The 22,483-nt window shown below is 45.0% G+C and overlaps 1 protein-coding gene across 1 annotated transcript in view; it reads right to left on the bottom strand.

Annotated features, from left to right (window-relative positions):
• Positions 1–22,483, bottom strand: part of CACNB2 (calcium voltage-gated channel auxiliary subunit beta 2) — a 384,628-nt gene that overhangs the window by 350,315 nt on the left and 11,830 nt on the right. Inside the window, exon 2 of the mRNA XM_006119502.4 lies at positions 12,499–12,591. Coding sequence (XP_006119564.2) covers positions 12,499–12,591 — 93 coding nt within the window. The remainder of the gene's footprint in view (positions 1–12,498; positions 12,592–22,483) is intronic.

Genomic DNA, 22,483 nt, shown 5'->3' with positions numbered 1-22,483 from the left:
GAGAGGTCAGGGAAGGGAAAGAGGGAGGGGCTGTGGTGGGGAAGGGACAGGGCAGTAAGCCAGAGGCCATGTTAGGGAGGTCCTGGGGAGAGTTAATGGGGTCCTTGAGAGAACCTCTCCCTCAGGGCCTCTCAGATGCGGACCCTAACCTGATGGGCCTGGAGGATGGCAGCTGTCCACAGCTTCTAGAAGACTTGCCCCTGAGGCTGGCGTTTGCCCCCCATCCTTCCTCTTCACAATGTCGTGGAGGACACAACATGCTGCGACCACCTCGAGGATGTTGTGCTACCCCATGTCAAGGTGAGTCAGCAGGCACCTGAACCGGACATGGAGGCAGCTGAAGGCACACTCAACCTAGTCCTGGCCCGTGTCAGGCAGCCATTAAATTGGTCTCTGTTGGGATCCAGGTGTCCGGTATAAGGCTTCATAAGCCATGGCATTAGAGGGTAAGCCATGTCCCCCACGATGCACAATGGCATCGGCACGTCCCCAATGGCAAATTCACGGTGGGGGAAAATGTGCCTGCCTCCAGCTTCCCGTACAGGCTAGAGTTCTGAAACATTCAGGCAGTATGTGCTCTGCCTGACCACCTGACAAAAATGTCCATGAACTGTCCACAGTGGCCAGCCAAGGCTTGCAGCATCATAGAAAAGTAGATCTTATGATTTATGTACTGGGCCACTTGATGCGCCGGTGCGCTGAGTGGAATATGGGTTCCATCGATGGCTCTACCACAGTTCAGGAACCCTAGGGCAGCAAATCAAGCCATGATGGGGTCCAGGTCTCCCAGGTGGATGACCCTGTGCAGCAGGATGTAACTGATAGCCTTCACAACCTTCAGAAGGAGACAAACAAACACACAAAACAGAGAATGAGAGAGGGAGTGCCTGAGCCCTTGGGCCTGAAACCCCTCCCCACCCAAACACCCCAGGAGCCACCTCTCCCAGCAGCAGGGCTGTGTAAGGATGGGACTGCAGAACCCGCTCAGTGTTGGGGCTTCCCCCACACATTCCATCCCCCACACCTCCCAACCCTCTTTTCCCGAGGGTCCCCCTTATCCAGGATTTCCCCCTCACTGGTACAGGGACTGCAGCCCGAGAGTGCCTTACCTCCATGAAGAGAGCCCTAACGTTGGACTTCCCCACGCCAAACTGGTTGCCCACCGACCGGTAGCTGTCTGTTGTGGCAAGCTTCCAGATGGTGATTGCGACCCACTTCTCCAGGGGGATGGTGGGCCGCAGATGGGTGTTGCATTTCCAGAGGGTGGGGGTAAGCCAGGCACACAGCTCCGAAAAGGTGGCCTTCCGCATGCAGACGTTTTGGAGACACTGCTGGTCGTCCCACCACTCCATGACTAGCCGGTCCCACCAGTATGAACTCGTGTTGAGCCTCCAAAAACACCTCTCCACAGTGGGGTGTGGGTGCCAGGGTGTAGCTCCTGCACCCAGGGAGAGGGTCCCAAGAATGAGCTCGGGGCTGAGCTCGGTCACGACCAGGATGGCAGCTGACACACAGTGCTGCAAAAACTGCAGCATGGCCATGTGGGGCCATCGCATGCCCAGGACAGCTCCGGCTCCATGGCACACAAAGGAAAAAAGCTGTGGTGTCCACAAAAGCAGGGCAACCACAGCAGGCACTGCAAGAGCTTTGCTGTCCCTCAAAGAGGTAGCAAGCACACAGCAGAAGCAGAGCAATGGCTGTCCAGGGGGGGTCCCTTTAAGTGCGACTTTGCAAAGCTCCAGCACCAGCACTCGAAAGCAACTGGTGACCTAAAGCTCTGGCTGAAGTGGATCAAGGTGGCCTTTTATGCGAGAGAGCATCCAATCAGTGTGGACGCTCTCTTTGGAAAAAGCAGATGGCTTTTCCAATGCGCTTTTGTGAGTGGACGCTCTCTTTTGGAAGACGTTTTTTCGGAAGAGATCTTCTGAAAAAAGCTTCTTTCGAAAAAAGCCTGGAGTCTAGATATAGCCTAGGTGTGTGGGTTACATATTCATGTCTCATGCTCACATTTTCTCAAGTCAGACAGGGCCTCCTGACCAAATTACAGAACTGTCACTATATCAGGAATACTAGGGCCCTAGGTGAAAAATGATTTTTCTCTATCAAAGCCAAGATGTTCAAAAGCTTCTTGTTAAATTCATTAACATAAATGTATTGAAACTTAAAATTTATTCTTCATGTTCACACTAATATAGGCCTATATGTCATGTATCTTCCCCCCTCTGTCTTCTAGATGGAATAAGCAGGCTGCTTAAGAACTTCTCATTATGTCAGCTACACAATATGAACTTTAAATATATCAAATTCATATTTGAAATTAAGTGCACAACTACTTTCCTATCCTTAAATTATCAAATAGCCTAACACTTAAATTTAAGCATATTAGTAACAATTGTTCAATCCATATTAATCAAGTAAAATTGTTATATAACATCAGGTATTAATTTTCTCTATTATTGCTTTCACCAAGTGATGCTGCTGTAGCATTTGTGTTCAGTTCAGTACAGACATTTTCTTGCTGCATGAACTCATTTATATTTGAGATTTCTGCCATTTCTGGTGGCAAAGGTCTCAAAATACTTTGACCAAGATTACAGAAGGCACAGATGAGGAGAAAGAGAAGTCCTACTCTATCCTCACACCTTGTAATTTTTCAAAACTATATAATGTGACCTAAGTTCCCCTCCTGGCTACCTCTCCTCCAAAATGCATGGAAAGAACTATCAGAATTTGGACTTATGTCTGAATGTTGGAAGAACAATATTTTTGACAGTGTTTGTCTCTGCTGTACATGAGGGTAAGCAGATTGTTTACAAGAAAGAATAATTTAAAATTTCTATACTTGCAAGTTATTTTTTCTATAGGTTTTAGTTTTACCATTCACAAAATTCATTCAGCAACTACATACTAAAACAAATGTCTTTGAGGGAAAGCAGAAGGATAATAAATTCATTACATCATTATTTATAGTTATGTCTGTGAGTGAACACAGTGTAACAGGCAAGGAGCCAGTATTTAAAAGCTGAAAACAGATTTCTAAAACCTTCAATATATCAGTCTAACCAGCCCTGGAGTCTGCAGTCTATATCACAATTTAATCTGTCTTTGCAACACAATTTTTAAAGCAATTAAGCTGTCTCTGTGGTTAATCATTAAGATTTAAAATAAAACCTGAACAAAGATGGGTCCCAGAAATGCAACCACAAAAATACGTGGTGCTAATAGAACACTGAATTTGTTTAAAAAAACGTTCACTGAAATGTATTATTGTACTTTACTCAAAACACTGGACACTACATACCAGATCTCACACTCATAGATTTATCGAATTAATGAGCTAGTGTAGATATATCCTAATAGATTAGTAAGACAGGATTTCCCTTTACAGAAACCATGTTGACTTTTGTCCAACTAATTATGTTCTTCTACGTGCCTCACAATTTTATTCTTTACTATTGTTTTGACTAATTTGCCCGGTATTGAAGTTAGACTTACTGGTCTGTCATTGCCAGGATCGCCTCTAGAGCCCTTTTTAAATATTGGTGTCACATTAGCTACCTTCCAGTCATTAGGTACGAAAGCCAATTTAAAGGATAGGTTACAAACCACAGATAATAGTTCAACAATTTCCCATTTGAGTTCTTTTAGAACCCTTGGATGAATCCCATCTGGTCCCGGAGATTTGTTGACATTAAGTATTTCTATTTGTTCCAAAATCTCCTCTAATGACACTTCAATCCGGACAGTTCCTCAGATTCATCATCCACAAAGGACGGTGCAGATATTTAAATCCCATGCTTCATTAGCAATTTTGGTCACCCTCATTAGTCTCCCTAGTTCGAACTAGGGGGCTAGTGTAGACATACATCGGCTAATAACATGGGGTAATGTGTGTTTATACTGTAAAGGTGAACTAAAATGGAACTGTAATGTTCCATCCTTATTGATGCTCAATTATTTATCTTTTGTTTAGTTTACAACAAATTTCCTCTTCCCCCTCCGCTGCCTAACTCCCAGCCCTTCAAATTCATTCTGGGATTTGAAAATCAAGTTGGCTCTTTCTGGCTCTGACACCACCTGTAATAGGGATCCTAAATACAGAACTTAGCTGACAAATCTGCTAATGCTCACAAACATGAAAAGGATCCAACTCACTCTCTCAGAGCTTTATATGCTCTGGAGTGTTAGAAATAGGCAGTAAAACAATTTTGTCAGTGAAATTAACAGATAAGGTTAACAATACTTTGGGGAGTAGATCTGCTAAGAAAATCCAATTTTATATAGCATTTAATTAAACAATTGTTTCAGTGAGTATTTTAATACCTAAAAAGGTCAACAAATTGGAACATCATCCTACTCTGGACTGTTCTATTTGTGCACTCTGAATGAAAGGTTTAAATAGTATATACTATTTCTGGGGGCCCTCTGTACAGAGGTCAATTCCATCCTCCCTGTATGACAGCAGGGGCCGTCACATAATTTGAATGAAACATTACTAAACTGCTATTACATTCAAATAAAACTAAAGTTGGCATTCTCCTTCTTACTGTAGTATTTGGTATGCATGTCAAGGAAACTTGCCAGGTACATAGTGGAGCCAGGAGTGCATATGTCCCTCTGGAAACAGACAAACTGAGACACAGAAAACTGGGTCACACAAGCAAGAAACAGATATTAGCATTCCCCTGTAAGCAATTTTAATTTAACATGCATCTGTTGATTCAAGATGTTTTCACTGCATTTTGCAATACTAAAAAAGCATATCTTCAGAGAGTTATGCTATGTTTGACAGCATCCCCACTTTATCATGTAAACCTATGCTTTCCTTCAACGTGTGTCTTTTCTGACCAAGTACATATTTATCCATTAAGGAAAATATCACTCTCCAAGGGTGTGTCTAAACTACATGGCTCTGTTGATGGATCCATGTAGATTAGGCTGATCAGCAGAGGGAAATGATTTATTTTCATAATCGCGGCTTCATTTAAATTTAAATGGCTGTCGCGCTAAGCCGATAAACAGCTTATCAGCTGTTTGCCGGCTCAGTGCGCTAGTCTGGACGCTCCCGCGCCGACCTGAAAGCCCTTTATCGACCTCCCCGTTATACCTCGTAGGATGACGTTTACTGGGGAGGTCGATAAAGGGCTTTCATGTCAACAGGGGAGCGTCCAGACTGCCCCAATCTGCTGACAAACAGCTGACCGGCAGAGCGGGGCAGCCATTTAAATTTAAATGAAGCCGCGATTATTCAAATCGCGGCTTCATTTCCCTTTGCCGAACAAACAAATCTACATGGCTCTGTTGACGGAGCCATGTAGTCTAGATGTACCCCAATAGTGATTACATACAGAATTTGTATGCCTTTCCTAGACTACCTTATATTAAGAACAGGATAAATCTAGATGGCTAAGTGTTGAGCAGCTGGTCCAGACTAGGGCTTTGTCACCCTTCTCCTAAACTTTTTAAGTTGTTTCACCTATAATTCCAGTACCTAAAGCTTTTTACTAGCATTAAGTGCTAAAAGCACAATCCATATTATTTCATTTATTTAGGAGAATTTACTGAAGCATTTGGAGAGAGGTACATGAAAGAAAGAATGGCAAAATTTTAAAAAGTCTGTCAGGAGATGGGGATCAGGGAGAAAAGAAAGAAAGAAAGAAAGAAAGAAAGAAAGAAAGAAAGAAAGAAAGAAAGAAAGAAAGAAAGAAAGAAAGAAAGAAAGAAAGAAAGAAAGAAAGAAAGAGTCAGGGTGCATAAAAATCAGATTAAAAAATTTCAGAGTTTTATTTAAAAATGTTTTTTTAACTATCAATAAAATACCAAATTTCTCATTTAAAAATAACAGTTACAATCAAATCTCATCACAAACATGCTACACTTACACTTACAGTCTCATGAAACTGAATTAATGTCTTTTGTCTAGTGTTTCTCAACCGTTTTTTATAAAGTACCCCTTTTTTAAAAAAATTAGAAGTTCCCCCAGTACCTACAGTTTTCAGACACACACAAAAATGTTCTACCATTGCATTACATTTGTTTAAACAACTTAATCGTAGCCAGGCAAGCAATTAAATTTTGGGGCATAAAAAGTACAAAAATAATACAGCTCTGTAAAACTTAAAACAAAAATTCAGTTTTCTCTAAATTTTCAGTTGTGTTGACGTACTCCCCTTCCGTCCCCCCCAGACTTCTCTTGACTACCCCAAGGATACTCGTACCACTGGATGAGAAACACTTCCCTTGTCTTTCCAGCTTAATTACTAGCTCTTGCTTCTTGAATGATATAGCCGTTCAACATCTGTTTTTCAGCAGACTAAAAAGTAATATGTGCAAAGAAAAACACAAGCTGTATAGGATTGTTTTTGTTTTGTGCTTATGTGATAGTGGACCTTGAACAAGTATGGCAGAGGAGTTAGTTATGACAGTGAAAGACAATATATAGGAAAGAACGGAGTCAGCATGGAAAGGAAAAGTGGAGGTGACTGGAAAGAAAAAAGGAAGACATTATTCCCGATATACACTCAGCTTCCTATATTCACTCACACTTTTGCCACAGAAAAACTGTCATTACCTCTGGGCATAAGAGAGACCCTATCTGGGAATATTTTGAAAAAATGTGTTCCCTAGGCAAAAAAGGAAAATGTGTCAAGTGTAAGCAGTGTAACATAAGGAAAACGGTTTATTGGGAGAAAACTATGTGATCGGGGTCAGCAACCTATGGCACATGTGCCATAAGTGCCACACAAGCCAATTTAGAGTAGCATGAGGGGAGCTCAGCCCCCCGACCTTCCCCACGCAGCGGGGAGCCCACACTGCTGCTGGAGCCCTCCAGTATCCCCAGGAGCAGGTTAGACTGCACCACACCTGGCAGCATTGGGAGGAAGTAGCACTGGGGCTGAGGCAGCAGCCCCTCAAGCTTCCAGGGCTGGCCCAGAACCTCATGGCCACAGCAGCAACTCCCCTGGGGCAGGCCCGGGCTATTTGCTATTTTGGAAAAAAGGTTAGCTTAGCTAATCCTCATGTCTTGTTTCATTAGTTAACTAGATTTAGAATCTATCACTCAAGTATGCAATATAGAAAGCTGTAAGACAAAACTAGAGTTGCCAGTTGACCCTGAGTATCATTTTCTTATTTTATATTATATAAAGCTTGACTCTTATTTTGGAACATCATGGCCACAGACCACAATGGTAATGCCACAAGTCTATTCCTCATTTTAATTCAGCATAACTCAGCTTTTCCAAGGGAATCCCATTCTGTACTTGTTTCGTCAAAAAACAGATATGCCCAGGAGGTCAATGGGTCTTACTCAAAAATTGAGTGCACTCTAAATACAGTTAGCCTTAGCTTTTTAAGTAACTTGATTTAAATCAATCCACCCTGAGAGATGATTAAAAAAAACCCAAAAAATTCAAAAGAAAATATAGCCTAATTTAAACAGGATAATTGCCCTGTAAAATACAAATAGGAATTTCCACCGGAGTAGCCAGGTCACCTAACTGAAGACAATATATTGAAGTTTGACTTAATTTTTACTTTCATTCCCTGCTTTTCACACTCTTGCCCCTATTTCCTCTCTCGTGGTAATCCTGAACTAATTCTTGAAATTAATCTTAATTGCTAACACTGAGAAATCTTCCACCTTCAAATGCTAGGCTGCTACCCCTTTGCTTATCCTTTGCAAATGGGATAGGTACATTATGGAATATATTATCCACAGTGAAAAAAAACCATAATTTACTCCAAACTCTCAGCTTGGGAACCTGACTCTTTAGTAAGCAGTATAGACTTATTCTTTTAAGTATAAAGGTAATTGGTTCAACCTCTGGTGTTGCCAAGATGGCAACCATCACACTGGTAGGCATCCCGCATGGGCATCTTTCAAATTGAGAGTCATGTCTCATGCTGGCAAGGAAGGAGGAGATTAAAAGGCAGATAGGCTGATGTAATGCAAACATGTGCACCTTGCTGCTGAAGCTGCTCCTTGCTGTTCCCAATTTCCAGAAGTACATGAGAGGCTACAGGGTGTTTCAGGAAGTGAGTGTTGACACAGATTCCTTTATGAAGGTTCCCTCTAGTTGACAGATTATGTGGTTTCTACTAAACATGGAGGATTGATCTTAGTGCTTACTACTTGATACTTACTTTTAATGTTTGGGTTTTAAAAACAGAAATAAATTGTTACAAAGAATTTAAAGAAGCACATCAGAGTCTCTCATATTCTTCAAGTGGGCTGACATAGTCAGAAGCAGCTGCAGCCACAGTTTTTCCCCTCTTAATCTCAAGAAGTTGCAGTTCCCTTTTTCCCTAAGGGTATGTCTACACTACAGCGCTAATTCGAACTAACTTAGTTCGAATTAGTTAATTCGAACTACGCTAATTCGAACTAACGCATCCAGACTAAAAAACTAGTTCGAATTAGTGTTCTGCTAATTCGAACTAGCATGTCCACATTAAGTGGACCCTGAACCGGGGTTAAGGATGGCCAGAAGCAGTGCCGGCAGGGCATCAGATGAGGACTTAGAGCGTGGAGCTGCTGTCTCAGGCTAGCCGAGGGTTGTGCTTAAAGGGACCCAACCTCCACCCCAGACAGACAGTTCTCAGGGGTGCCCCACTTGCAAAGCAGTCCTGACTTGGAGTGCCCTGAGTGCCCACACTGGGCACTTCACAGCACTCGGCCATCAGACCAGCTGCACTTGCCGCAGGCTGCCATCTGGGGAGATGGGGCAATTGGGGGGCTGCAGGAGAGCTTCCACCCCCAGAAGCCCGCAGAACCAGCCCAGTCCTCCCCATCGGGGGCTCGTACCCCATTCCTCCCTCACCTCCTTCCACTTACCCTTCCCTAGCCCCCCTTCCTGATGTACAAAATAAAGAAAACGTGTGGTCAAAATAGAATCTCTCTTTATTGAACAAAACTCGGGGAGACTGGGAAAAGGAGGTGGGAGAGGGGAAGAGAGAGGGTGGGAGAGGGGAGGGCAACTAAAATGATCAGAGGTTTAGAACAGGTCCCATATGAAGAGAGGCTAAAGAGACTGGGACTTTTCAGTTTAGAAAAGAGGAGACTGAGGGGGGATAGGATAAAAGTCTATAAAAGCAGGAGTTGGGTGGAGAGGGTGCATCAAGAAAAGTTCTTCATTAGTTCCCATAATAGAAGGACTAGAGGACTCCAAAGGAAAGGAATAGGTAGCAGGCTTCAAACTAATAACAGAAAGTTGTTCTTCACAAAGCAAATAGTCACCCTGTGGAACTCCTTGCTGCAGGAGGCTGTGAAGGCTAGAACTAGAACAGAGTTTAAAGAGAAGTGAGATAAAGTGATGGAGGTTGGGTCCATGGAGTGGTATTAGCCAGGGGGTAGGAGTGGTGTCCTTGCCCAAAGTTTGTGGAAGGCTGGAGAGGGATGGCATGAGACAAATGGCTTGATCACTGTCTTCAGTCCATCCCCTCCAGGGTCCCTAGGGTTGGCCACTGTCGGCAGACAGGCTACTGGGCTAGATGGACCTTTGGTCTGACCCAGTACGGCCATTGTAAGCTCAGGGCTCAGGGTCGGGGTTCTCAGTGGACCACCTTGATTTTCATGCACACCTGCTCCTGGGTGGCCAAGCTGGCAGCTCTCCTGACCTAGACGGCCACTTTCCTGTGCCTAGTGCGGAGGTCATGGACGAGGTCCACGATGTCCGCACTAGACCAGGCGGGTGCCCGCCTCTTGCGGTCCCGGACAAGCTCCCGGGAGCCACCAGCCTGGTCCCGGGAAGAGGGGGAGGCCTGGGGGGCATCGGGTGGCTGGCTCATGCCGTGCCAGGTGCAGGGTCTGCTGGCTGGGTGCTGGCAGGCTTGCACCTGGCACGGGCACCGTAGCCAGCCCGTGCTCCTTTAAGGGGTCCGGGGCCGGGAGGGGGGCAATAGAGTTTCCCTGGTGTTGGCCAGAGTGGCCACCAGAGAAAGCTGGGGAGGGCTAGCCTCCCACTAGTTCTAATTAAGAGGCTACACACCCCTTAATTCGAACTAGTAAGTTCGAACTAGGCTTAGTCCTCGTACAATGAGGTTTACCTAGTTCGAACTAAGCGCTCCGCTAGTTCGAATTAAGTTTGAACTAGAGGAGCGCTAGTGTAGCGCCTATCAAAGTTAATTCGAACTAACGTCCGTTAGTTCGAATTATCTTTGTAGTGTAGACATACCCTAACTCTGGTGAGTCTTACGCTGAGGTACACCTAAGCAATATAACCCCTTACCCCCGACACACACACACACACACACACACAAGAAATTAATAAACAAAAACTATGCTTTAGTGGCAGTTAAGGCTGCAGTAGGACATAGTCCATTATGCCAAAATCTTGAAATTTTGAACATAGAAAGTTAAGGGAATACCTTATGCATTCCTTTCCACCTTCACTGCTTAGAACACCATTGCTAACACATTCCAATGCTGCATAAGGTTTCTCTTTCATCTCAAAGAAATATAAAAAATACAGGTACTAATTTCATCCAACTTGCAGCTGACGCAAAGCTTTCACATGACCACAGAAGTATTGAGTCAGAATAACTTTCAAAATGCATGGAATAGTTTATAGTTGGATGAGCTGATCTGTTGATGTAACTGAAATAAACGTATATGAGGTCACTGTTAAGATTTTGCATTCAAGTACAGGCAGTCCCCGGGTTACGTACAAGATAGGGACTGTAGGTTTGTTCTTAAGTTGAATCTGTATGTAAGTCGGAACTGGCGTCCAGATTCAGCCACTGCTGAAACTGATCAGTTTCAACAGAGGCTGAATCTGGATGCCAGTTCTGACTTACATACAGATTCAACTTAAGAACCCCAGGCATCCCCAAGTCAGCTGCTGCTGAAACTGATCAGCGGCTGAATCCAGGAAGCCCGGGGCAGGGGCTTCCTGTAGTCAGCCACTGGTCAGTTTCAGCAGCGGCTGACTTGGGGATGCCTGGGGCAGAGCAGCTGGGGTGCTGCTGGGTTGGTCCAGTAGCGCCGCCACTCCTCGGCGCTACTGGACCAACCCAGCAGCACCCAAGCTGCTCTGCCCCAGGGTCCTGATTCAGCCGCTGCTGAAACTGACCAGCAGTGGCTGAATCAGGACGCCTGGGGCAGAGCAGCTGGGGTGCTGCCGGGTTGGTCCAATAGCGCCCAGAGTGGCGCTACAGGACCAACCGACAGCGCCTCAGCTGCTGTACCACAGGCGTCTGGAGCAAAGCCGCAGAGCACGGGGGCAGCGGGACAGCCCAGACACGCCGTGGCTGTCCTGCTGCCCTCGGGCTCCGCGGCTTTGCTCTGCTTTGCTCCCCGTCCCCCTGGTCTGCAGACCAGGAGGACGGGGAGCAAAGCGGCAGAACACGCGGGCAGCAGACAGCCCAGAAGCGCGTCTCGGCTGTCTGCTGCCCGCGTGTTCCGCCGCTTTGCTCCCCGTCCTTCTGTTCTGCAGACCAGGGGGACAGGGAGCAAAGCAGAGCAAAGCGGCGGAACACGCGGGCAGCGGACAGCCCAGATGCGTCTGGGCTGTCCGCTGCCCGCGTGCTCCGCCGCTTTGCTTCCTCTCCCTGGTCTGCTGGAGACCAGGGAGAGGGCCCCGTTCGTAACTACGGATCCGACATAAGTCGGATCCGCGTAACTCGGGGACTGCCTGTAAAGGACAAAGCAAAGGACACAGGCAAAGAAAGGACACCAAACCAAAATATTGCGTGCCTCATTGCAGTAAAATGGTGAATTCTGCTGCAAAAATACCAAATACTACACCTGAAAAATCATGAATAAAATGGATAGAGAAATTCATTTCTTAGAGCTTTGTTGCAAGCTCTCTTCAGACCCAGGCACGTATCACTGCACTATTAATATTTGCTTCACATTTTCAAGGTTCCATCTTCAACTATTAACAGCTATTTTTTAAAGACAATATGTTTCTGAAGCACAATTCTGCAATAAAAGGTGAAATCTGCAGCCAGAGATGCCAGTGCCTTGGGTATACTTTAACACATCTGTGTATACCTGAGGGATGCACAGAGTATGAAAGACTGTGCATTGCTTCTCTGTCCTTTACAGCCCTCTCCTAACTCCATGACAGTTTGGTGGGACCCATACTGCCGCCAAGGATTTCCTTTCCATCTCAGTTCCTGAATTAAGAATGAGAAAAGCATCTAAGTGAATGCTGCCTCACACAGCACTATTTTAAGCAAAGAATTCTCATGGGGTTGGTGGAACTATGATGTCTCTGCTACAGATGTCATTCCATGCTCTTCCAGCAATCTCCCCACCCTCCTCCTTCCTTAATCATGTCACGGAATTTCTGTGATTGTGATAAAAAGAAAGCAAATGCTTCTCTCAGCAACAGCAAAATACTAACCAAAAGCTGCTATGTTTTGTGTCCAATAGCATCCCACAATGTCTTGATCACTAATACGGCAAGAAAAAGTCAATCAACTGTTCTGAACACCAGTAAGTTTGCTATATCCTTTCAAAACAGAATGACAAACTAAAAAGGCACAACATACCTGACGTACAAAACTATTAGAGGTGGTGTCAGATGATGTACTCCCATCCGATCCTTTAAATCGGTTTTTTCTTCTAGCGCCTTTTCCATAAGACTGAAAAAACAAAACAGGAATATTGTTAATGTACCTTCCACAGAAACCTCTGGTACAAATGTTATTGATGTAACATGACATGTTTGATTGCTTAGGGTTCAACTGTGCAACCTTCCTCAAGTTGGTGAGCAAGTATGCAAATAACTGGGGGGAGGGCACCTCCATAAGTAGGTGTTGACCATCATGAATAACACTTTCCCAAACAAGCCCTGAAAGGTTGCACATTCAGGTCAGTGACACAATTTAATAAACTAGTACAGTGTAATACTATGTTCACAAGTCAGAATGAAGCATGGTTTTATTTTCTTTTATGGCTACTTTAAATGTACTTTCTAATAAGAAAGTTGCTGGAAAAGTCTACAGAATGTCCCAATTATGAGCTAAATCGGGTAGAAGAATGAAACAGAAAAATGTGAATGATAATTGGGAACTGTTTAAGAACAGTTTACTAGATGCTCCAAAAACTGTGATAGATAGATAGATAGATAGATAGATAGATAGATAGATAGATAGATAGATAGATAGATAGATAGATAGATAGATAGATAGATAGATAGATAGATAGATAGATAGATAGATAATGGAAAAAACAGACGTTGAAAATAATGAACAAATTAAAAACCAGGATATATAGAAAATTCATAATGAGAGCAAAAGGACATCATATAATCTATGATCAGCAGAGTTAAAGATAATAAAATGAGCTTGTAAATTATATCAGGATCAAAAGATATCCTAACAACGGTATTGATTCATTACTAGTTGGATACAATAGAACTGAAAATAAGAATGCAAAAAAGAAAGATTTATTCAATTAATATTTCTGTAAAGTAGCCACCTCTCTTGCACAGAACATGACTGTCCTGCTTGTCACTCGCTCCCATAACCTGTGCATCATCGTTGACTTGGATCGCTCTCTAGGTCAGGGATGGGCAATAAAAAAATCACAGTCTGCAAGGTTAGTCCCTGGCGACCATCACCACTATGTTTACCTGTGCCTCAGCAGGTATCAAAGGATCACCACTGTGATTGGCTGTGAATCACCATTTGCGGCAAATGCAAGCAGCAGGAAGTGCCAAGGACTGTGATGCCACTTCTCGTTGCTCTCGTTGGTCATGAATGGTGACTCGCAGCCAACCAGAGCTGTGATCCGCTGATGCCTGTAGAGGCGCAGGTAAATATGGAGGTGGGGGCCCACCAGGGATTAACCCTGCAGACCAGATCAGACCCGCCCCTGCTCTAGGTTCTCACATCCAGGTTATGTCTAAATCTTTCTACATAATATTGCTAATATATAGCCTTTTCTATCAATCCATACAGCTAAACTCTTGTCAGGATTCTTATCTCACATCTTGATAACAACACCCTTTTCTCTGGCCTTGATAAATGCGGTCTTGTCATATCCATTTAGAGTACGTCTGCAAAGATCGTTCTTGTAGTCTAGTCCATCACTGTGTTCATTTCTCCCTTCTCTTTGAATCCCTCCATTGGCTCCCTCTTCTCCCGCACATCAAATTTATGCCGCTTGTGCTCACTTTCAAGGCCTTTCACAGTCCATTCTCACCCAATCTAAGGATGTTAAAATGCATTTATTTCTATAAACATGTAATTGATGAAATTTACATACGAGGCTAACATGCATGTAAATTTCAGCAGTTCCCCTCCAGCACCAGCTCCTGCCTGCTCCTACCCTCCTTCCCCATGCTGCTGCTTCTGTGGGAGGCAGGCAGCAGCACGGGGGGCTGAAGGCAGGATGCTCCTGGCGGGAATTGGCATGCACAGGGAGCCAGCTAAAAAACTGGTTCCTCATGCACACCATCTTCTTCCCCCCACATGGCTGCCTCTGATGGAGAGGGAGCAGCAAGGAGGAGGAGGAGTTGTGTGTAACAGTAAGGGTTAACTGATACACCTAGGCTCATTGATTAATCTTGTACATAGGTACACGTTCACATCCCTAACCCAGCTCTATCATCTTTTATTCACTCGTAAGATGTCCCTCAAATCAACCAATAATACCACGTCCCCCTTCGACTTGTTACATTTTCAAACAAGCAACACAGTTCTTTCTTGCTTCCTACCCTTCACATCTGAGATTTTTCCCTAACCATTCACAAACCTACCTCATTATCTTCCTCAAAACTCCTTTTCCATAATGCCTAGAGAAATGTGTCAATAGCTTCTGGTGTGCTGGTACTACTGACTATCATGCTGAATAGTATTCATAGAATCACCGATCTGGAAGGGACCTGAAGAAGTAATCAAATCCAGGCCTCTGCACTCAGGGCAAGACCGCACACCATCTAGACCATCCCTGACAGGTGCTTGTCTAACCTGCTCTTAAAAATCTCCAAAGATGGATATTCCACAACCTCCATAGGCAAATTATTCCAGTGTTTAGCCAGCCTGACAGTTAGGAAGTTTTTCCTAATGTCCAACCTAAACCTCCCTTGCTGTGATTTAAGCCCATTGCTTCTCCTTTCCTCAGGGTATGTACGAGGTGTACCGGTAGTTCGGACTAGGAAGCCTAGTCCGAACTACCTAGTTCGAGCCCCGTGTAGCCGCGCTGCACGGGGTTCGAACCAGCGGGGTTTTAAAAATGGCGGCTCCCCGCTTATGCAAATGAAGCCCGGGAAATTCAAATCGCGGGCTTCATTTGCAAGTGCGGTATGCCTACATTACCCTCCTAGTTCAAACTAGGAGGGTAGTGTAGACATACCCTCAGAGGTTAAGGAGCATAATTTTTCTCCCTCCTCCTTGTAACAACCATTTAGATACTTGAAAGCTGTTATCATGTCCTCTCTCAGTCTTCTCTTTTCGAGTCTAAACAACTCCAAGTCTTTCAATCTTCCGTATTAGTTCATGTTTTCTATATAGTCATTTTTGTTGCTCTTCTCTGGACCTTCTCCAATTCATCCACACCTTCTCTGAAATGTGGTGCCCAGAATTGGACACAATATTCCAGTTGAAGCCTAATCAGTGCAGTGTAGAGCATTGTCTCACTGATTCCTTGTACTTCCTCATACATTTAGCTGTGTTAGTCTTTGCCTCTCATCTGATACTGTAACTCTGTGCAGAGTAAAAAAAACAAGACAAAACAAAATAAAAGAGGTAAGATCTAGGCATGTGAGGAAACTGAAGGTTGATAAGTATCCTCATCATGCTAAAGAAGGGGGCTACATAATCCCCTCTTAAATTTACTCTTGCTACTAATCAGGTATATGTTGGTAGCTGCCTGGCAGCACTTCCTAACAAATAATTGGATTTCCTAATACTACGTGCAACATTACAGCTCCAAGAGTCAAAAATCATAAGCCAGTCTTCCTACAAAAAAATGTAAGATTATTTTTAAAATTCGAATTTCTTTAAAGTCATTACATTTTGGGTTCTTTTTCATTGCACTCTCATATTTGTATAACTGAGGTTCAAATTTTCAAGCTTTTCTCCACAACTTTGAGGACTAGCAATCAGGGTTGTCAGGTGGTTTCACAAAACATACCGAACTCCCCCTCCCCCCCCAAGAAGGAGCCAGGGCTGAAATGCAGTCGCAGCCCCTTTAAATCCCAGGCTGCTCCCCCCTCCCTCTGCCCCAGCCAGCGTGAACAAGCTGCACCGCATGTCCCAAGCGGCCTTCCGTTGGGCACCCGAGCCAGGCCTTGGGAAAAAAACAGAAAATACCGGACATTTTAGATGCAGAACCGGACAATTTATTGAACCATGGGGAGGTCAATATTGTCTAGCAGCATCACCAACACTTTTACTGCTTACTGGGCTCTTAGAGTACATTTAGGGGTAAATTAGAGCTAAATAACAGCACAGAACACGGAAAGCCAGGACTGGTGGCTGTAAATAAACTTTATAGGACCATGGGAAACTTGGCCACATCCATGATAAGTGGACATCTAGATAACTAAAATCATGCCAGGCCATGGATGTTACCAGAGAATGCCAGACTACAGAGGTTCGACCTTTAGCAAGTTGGGTAGCAGTCCTTAAACCCAAACGCACCAAGGAACTGCATATGTTTTACCATACTTCTTAATGTTGCAGCATGCTCCCACCAGAGCAACTTCATGTGTTAGCTGGTACCCAGCAGCATTTATTAAGGGAAGAGTACCTATAGTCTGGGCCTGTATGCTATATGCACAAAGACAATGCTCATCAATATTACCCAAGAATATCCGCATGTGGTCAGCAACAATCTGACACAAAGTACAGTAAACTTCCGATAACCTGGCACTTTTGGGCCCTAGGTGATGCCAGATTATTGGATAGGCTGGAGTATCAGGAGGTACTGCATACTCCCAACCAATCCCCCTCGCACCTCAACCTTACGCTCGGGTGCCAGAGCCACCAGTACAGCTGCGCATCTCCCTCCAGGCACTGGGGCATGTGCGCTGAGCAGCCAGCTTTTCAATGAGCTGGCCTTGACGCCGTGCATAACCCAATCCCCCTCCCCTTCCCCTTCCCTGGAGCCAAACTCCTCTCCTCCCTGCAGTACCCCAATCCCACTCCTCAACCCCCAACCTTATGCTCGGGTCCCGGTACAGCTGCATGTCTCCCTCCAGGTGCTGGGGCATGTGTGCTGAGTGGTCGGCTTTTCAATGAGCTAGCCGGGACGCCATGTGTAACCCAATCCCCTTTTCCTCCCTTCCCCTCCCTTTCCCTTCCCCAGAGCCAAACACCTCCTCTCCCTGCTGTAACCCACGTGAGAGTGGCTGACCTGAGCAGTTCTGGGTTCTGTCCCAGTTCTGTCAAGAGCACTTGCCATTTTGATCCTGGACTATCGGGAGATCCAGACAATTGGGTGCCTGACTATTGGAGTTTTACTGTAATTGTATTCATTTCACAATTATTAAGACTCCAATCCTGCAAACACTTAAGTATGAGTATAACTTCAATTGTAGGAGTAGTCTCATTGACTGAATGGGACTGCTGATACCATTAAGTTGTGTATAAGAGGGAAAAAGTAGCTTGTTTTATTACTTAGTTACTTAGGTGTGTAAAATTCTTTTAAAATGGGCCGTGTTGCTACAGACAGAGAAACAAACATGCATATGTTTAAGTTCTGTTCCTTCCTAAAACAACAGTCAGTCTGTGTCTTTTGTTTAACTACAAGGTATTTTTGTAAAAATTGTTTACCTATCATGATCTTTAAGAAGAAAAACAATGAAAACTTGTTTTTATTACCACTAAAAATAACTCACTCACCCTTTATTTAAATCCATCTTATCTGATAAACTATTAAAATCATACTAATCATCTTAAACATGCATACAGGGTTCAAAGAGCTAGACACATTCATGGAGGTTAGGTCCATCAATGGCTATTACCCAGGATGGGTAGGAATGGTGTCACTAGCCTCTGTGGGTACGTCTAGACTACAGGCTTTTGTCAACAGAGGCTTTGTCGATAGATACTGTCGACAAAGCCTTCGATAGATACTGTCAACAAAGCCTCTGTTGACAAACAACGTCTACACTACAGCCAGTTCTGTCAACAAAGCAAGCCGCTTTTTCAACAGAGAGTCTAGACATTCTCTTTTGAAAAAGCAGTGTGGATGCAATAACGCCTTTTGTCGACAGAAATATGTTGACAAAAGGCGTTATTCCTTGTAGAATGAGGTTTACTGCTGTCAACAAAACTGCCGCGTTCTGTCGACTTACTGTCGACAGAACTCAGTGGTAGTGTAGATGCAGGTATAGTTTTGTCGACAAAAGTCCACTTTTTTTGATAAAACCCTGTAGTCTAAACACACCCTGTTTGTCTGGAAATGGGTGATAGGGGAGGGATCACATGAGAATTACTTGTTGTGTTCCCTCCCTCTGAGGCATCTGGTATTGGCCACTGTTAGCAGACAGGATACTGGGTTAGATGGACCGTTGGTCTGACCCCGTATGGCCGTTCTTATGCACATACTGGTTCCCTGATAACACTATTTCATATACAGATAATTATTTCTATGATATTAGGCACTGAAGAGTGTTCATTTTTCCACAATGAAACCCTATGATTTTAACAAGATCCCAGCTGTGTCCAATGCACAAGAAGTCTGCATGCATAATACTTAATTCTCCAACATACATGACATAAACATTTAGCATAGGTTAATTGATGTGCTAAAGTGTATATGGAAAAATGAATCTAATGGCATCGAATTATTCAATCATGAACAGAAAACCCGTCAGCATGGACTGAAAATAAGGCATACACTTTAACAGTAACAGTAATTAATCACTAGAACAAATTACCAAGGGTTGTGGTGCATTTTCCTTCACTATTTTAAAATCAATATTGGTTGTCTTTCTAAAATGTATGAACAGGTAATTATTTTGGGTGATGTACTATGGACTGTATTATAGAGGAGTTGAGACTAGAACAATGTTCCTAAAGTGGCCACCTAAATGCTCCATAGCTATAGAATCTTGTGACTCCCATTGGCTCCAGCTCGCTGTTTCCAGCCAAGGGGAGCTGCGAGAAGCAGTGGTTTGGGCCACGCTGCTTCCTGCAGCTACACTTGGCTGGAAATGGTGAACCAGAGCAAATGGGAGTCCAAGGCTCTGTGGCTATGGACCCATTAGGTAAACAAAGCAATGGAGGCTCACACTAGCAGCTTTCCCAAAGCAGGCCCATGGAACATTTTGAGAAAGACCGTACTGCATGATCACAATGGTCTCTTCTAGTCTTTGAATCTATGGTAAATCCTAAATGCATCTCTATGAACTATCATATACCCTTCACTTGTATTTATTACCAAGGCAGAAAACAGTGGCATGTGTAATGCTCTCAGTAGCAGCTGATCCCAAACCCATAATGGAAAATACAGTGCTAGCCATTAAGACTGATATTAAAGTGACTTGAAGGACACAAAGGATTCAGCCAGCAGTGTCACTAACCTGAAGTCAGGTCTCAATACAAAAATGATGAGCTCAAGAAAATAAAACAGAAAGAAAACAAAAACCAAGAGCTGGAATGCGGATTAAATGACCTAAAGATATAGGAATGAAGGATTAACATAAGGAACAAATGAGTAACTAAAGTAATAGAGAAGCATAATTCTGAAAGATTTGTAGAATCTCTTAATAGAGAATTGCTAGGGTGAGAAAAGAATGTTCCTATTCTAACAGATAGAGTACACCAAATGATTTTTTTCTCTCCTCACAGCAGGATTCACGACCAAGAGACTTAAATGTGCACATGAAGTAGTTAGCAAAGAGGACCAATCCTACCACTCAGTTCAAAAGCAATCCATTGCCAGTGTAATCTTCCCCACTAAATGGGGTTGTTGAGTGTGGCAACCCTCTCTGATATTTAGTAGTGTGTTATCCATACCACAATTCAGAGGTAAGCAGTACAAGCACTTGAGTCAGTACATTCTATAGACTCTAGCATCTGGGGAGCCCCAATAAGCACTCAGACACACTGCTCAGACAAAAGGAATTGCTTGGTAGGGCAGGCAGAAAAGAAGGTCACAGATACTTCAAATACACCAGCTTTAACTACAACAAAAGATAAATATCATAATTCCTCCTTAGTCCATGGGGGGAATTCTGAAAGAGGATTAGGTCTACTCAATCACATTACCTGGAATGCCCCAAATAAGTGTAGCAGGGGTATTAGTCAGTATTTCCCAACATGCTAACATTCAGGTGCACAGTCTTTGGGTGCTCCTCCTCCACCCAGTTGCCCAGTTGCTGTGCAGAGTGCTTTGCAATGTTTAGGCTGCAAACCTCACTCCACATTCTGCTTGCAGGAATCATAGGACTAGAAGGCACCTCGAGAGGTCATCTAGTTCAGACCCCTGCACTCATGTCAAGACTAAAAATTATCTACCATTGGTCACCAACTGATTGATCACTGGAACCTCTGCCATTCTATTGCAATCTCTGCACTCAATGGCTACATCTACACTGCGGAGCTATTTCAGGATACCTCTGGTATCCCGAAATAGCTATTCCACATCTTAAGAGCAAGTCTGTAATATTGAAATATAATGGGCTCACCATTCTGACATCACCGTAAACCTCATTGCACGAGGGATAAGGGATGTTTTGAAAGAACACTGAAATAAGCCACACAAATTGTGTAGCTTATTTTGAGGTAAGGGTGTGGTGTGGACACACCCTAAAAGTCCAGCAGTGAGGCAGGGCATGCATGCAACCTGTCTGCCTGATCGCCCCATCCTCATGCCACTTCTGGAAGCTGTTGCCCACATCACCATAGCTGCTGGACAGGGGCTGATGTGGCTCCATGAACTGCCCCACCCCCAACATTACCCCGGCCAATGGGATCTGACGGGGGACACTTGCGGGCATGGGGAGTGTGTGAAGACCCACTATCTGTGCCCCTTCATGGGTCACAGAGACACACCAGCAGCAAATTGCCTTCAGAGCGGTGCAGGGCGAGGGCAGGCAGATAGCCTCCTCAATCGTCCCACTGCACTGCCAGTGGTAAGTGCCAATGGACTGGAGCCAGCACTTTGCACCCCTGCACTCAACTCCTCCAGAGTCTACACCCCTCATCCCCTCCCATACTAGGGGTGCTAAATTTCAATTAATCAACTAGTCAAGTAGTCAACAGAATTTCCATCGACTACTTGATTAGTCAATAAAGGGGAGGTGGGGCACCTGATACTACATTTAAAAGGCAGAAGCACAGCAGGGAACACAGCATGAGTGGGGACTCAAGCAGTCCCCACTTGCCCTGGGTTCCAACTGCTGTGCTTCTGCCTTTGAAATGTAGTAAAAGCCCAAAGCCCTGCAAGGCTCTTTCTACATTTCAAAGGAAGAGGTGCAGCGGTTGGGACCTGACATGAGCAGGCACTGCTTCAGTCCCCGCTCTACCATTTCCCTGCTGTGCCTCTGCCTCCCCTTCGCCTCCCCCCGCCTTCCCACAGAGATGGTGCTGGAGGGAACCGGCTTTTAAGCCAGCTCCTCTCAGCACTGGCTCCTGCTCTCCTCCTTGCTGCCTCTTTCTGATGGCGGGGGGGGGGGGGGGGGGCAGAGGGAAGGAGCGACTGGTCGAATCACTACCCAACTACCCAATAAGCATAAGCATAAGCTTATTGGGTAGTCATCTAATCACTTAGGGTATGTCTACACTACAAAGTTAGTTCGAACTAATGGACGTTAGTTCAAACTAACTTTCATAGGCGCTACACTAGCGCTCCGTTAGTTCGAATTTAATTCGAACTAACGGAGCGCTTAGTTCGAACTAGGTAATCCTCATTCCACGAGGATTAAGCCTAGTTCGAACTTACTAGTTAGAATTAAGGACTGTGTAGACCCTTAATTCGAACTAGTGGGAGCCTAGCCCTCCCCAGGTTTCCCTGGTGGCCACTCTGGCCAACACCAGGGAAACTCGTCTGCCCCCCTCCCAGCCTGGACCCTTTAAAGGGGCACGGGCTGGCTACGATGCCCGTGCCAGGTGCAAGCCTGCCAGCACCCAGCCAGCAGACCCTGCACCTGGCACGGATCGAGCCACCCACACGATGGCCCCCAGCCCTCCCCCTCTTCCTGGGACCAGGCTGGCAGCTCCCGGGAGCTTGCCCAGGACCGCAAGAGGCGGGCACCCGCCTGGGCTAGTGCGGACATCGTGGACCTCGTCCACGATCTCCACACTAAGCACAGGAAAGTGGCCGGCTAGGGCAGGAGAGCTGCCAGCCTGGCCACCCAGGAGCAGGTGTGCATGAAAATCAAGGGGGTCCACTGAGACCCCCGACCCTGAGCCCTGAGCTTACAATGGCCGTCCTGGGTCAGACCAAAGGTCCATCTAGCCCAGTAGCCTGTCTGCCGACAGTGGCCAACCCTAGGGACCCTGGAGGGGATGGACCGAAGACAGTGACCAAGCCATTTGTCTCGTGCCATCCCTCTCCAGCCTTCCACAGACCTTGGGC

This window comes from Pelodiscus sinensis, chromosome 2, assembly GCF_049634645.1.
Source record: "Pelodiscus sinensis isolate JC-2024 chromosome 2, ASM4963464v1, whole genome shotgun sequence".
In the NCBI taxonomy this organism is placed as follows: domain Eukaryota; kingdom Metazoa; phylum Chordata; order Testudines; family Trionychidae; genus Pelodiscus; species Pelodiscus sinensis.
Note: the sequence above shows the minus strand (reverse complement) of the source record. Positions and strands in the feature narration are given on the sequence as shown.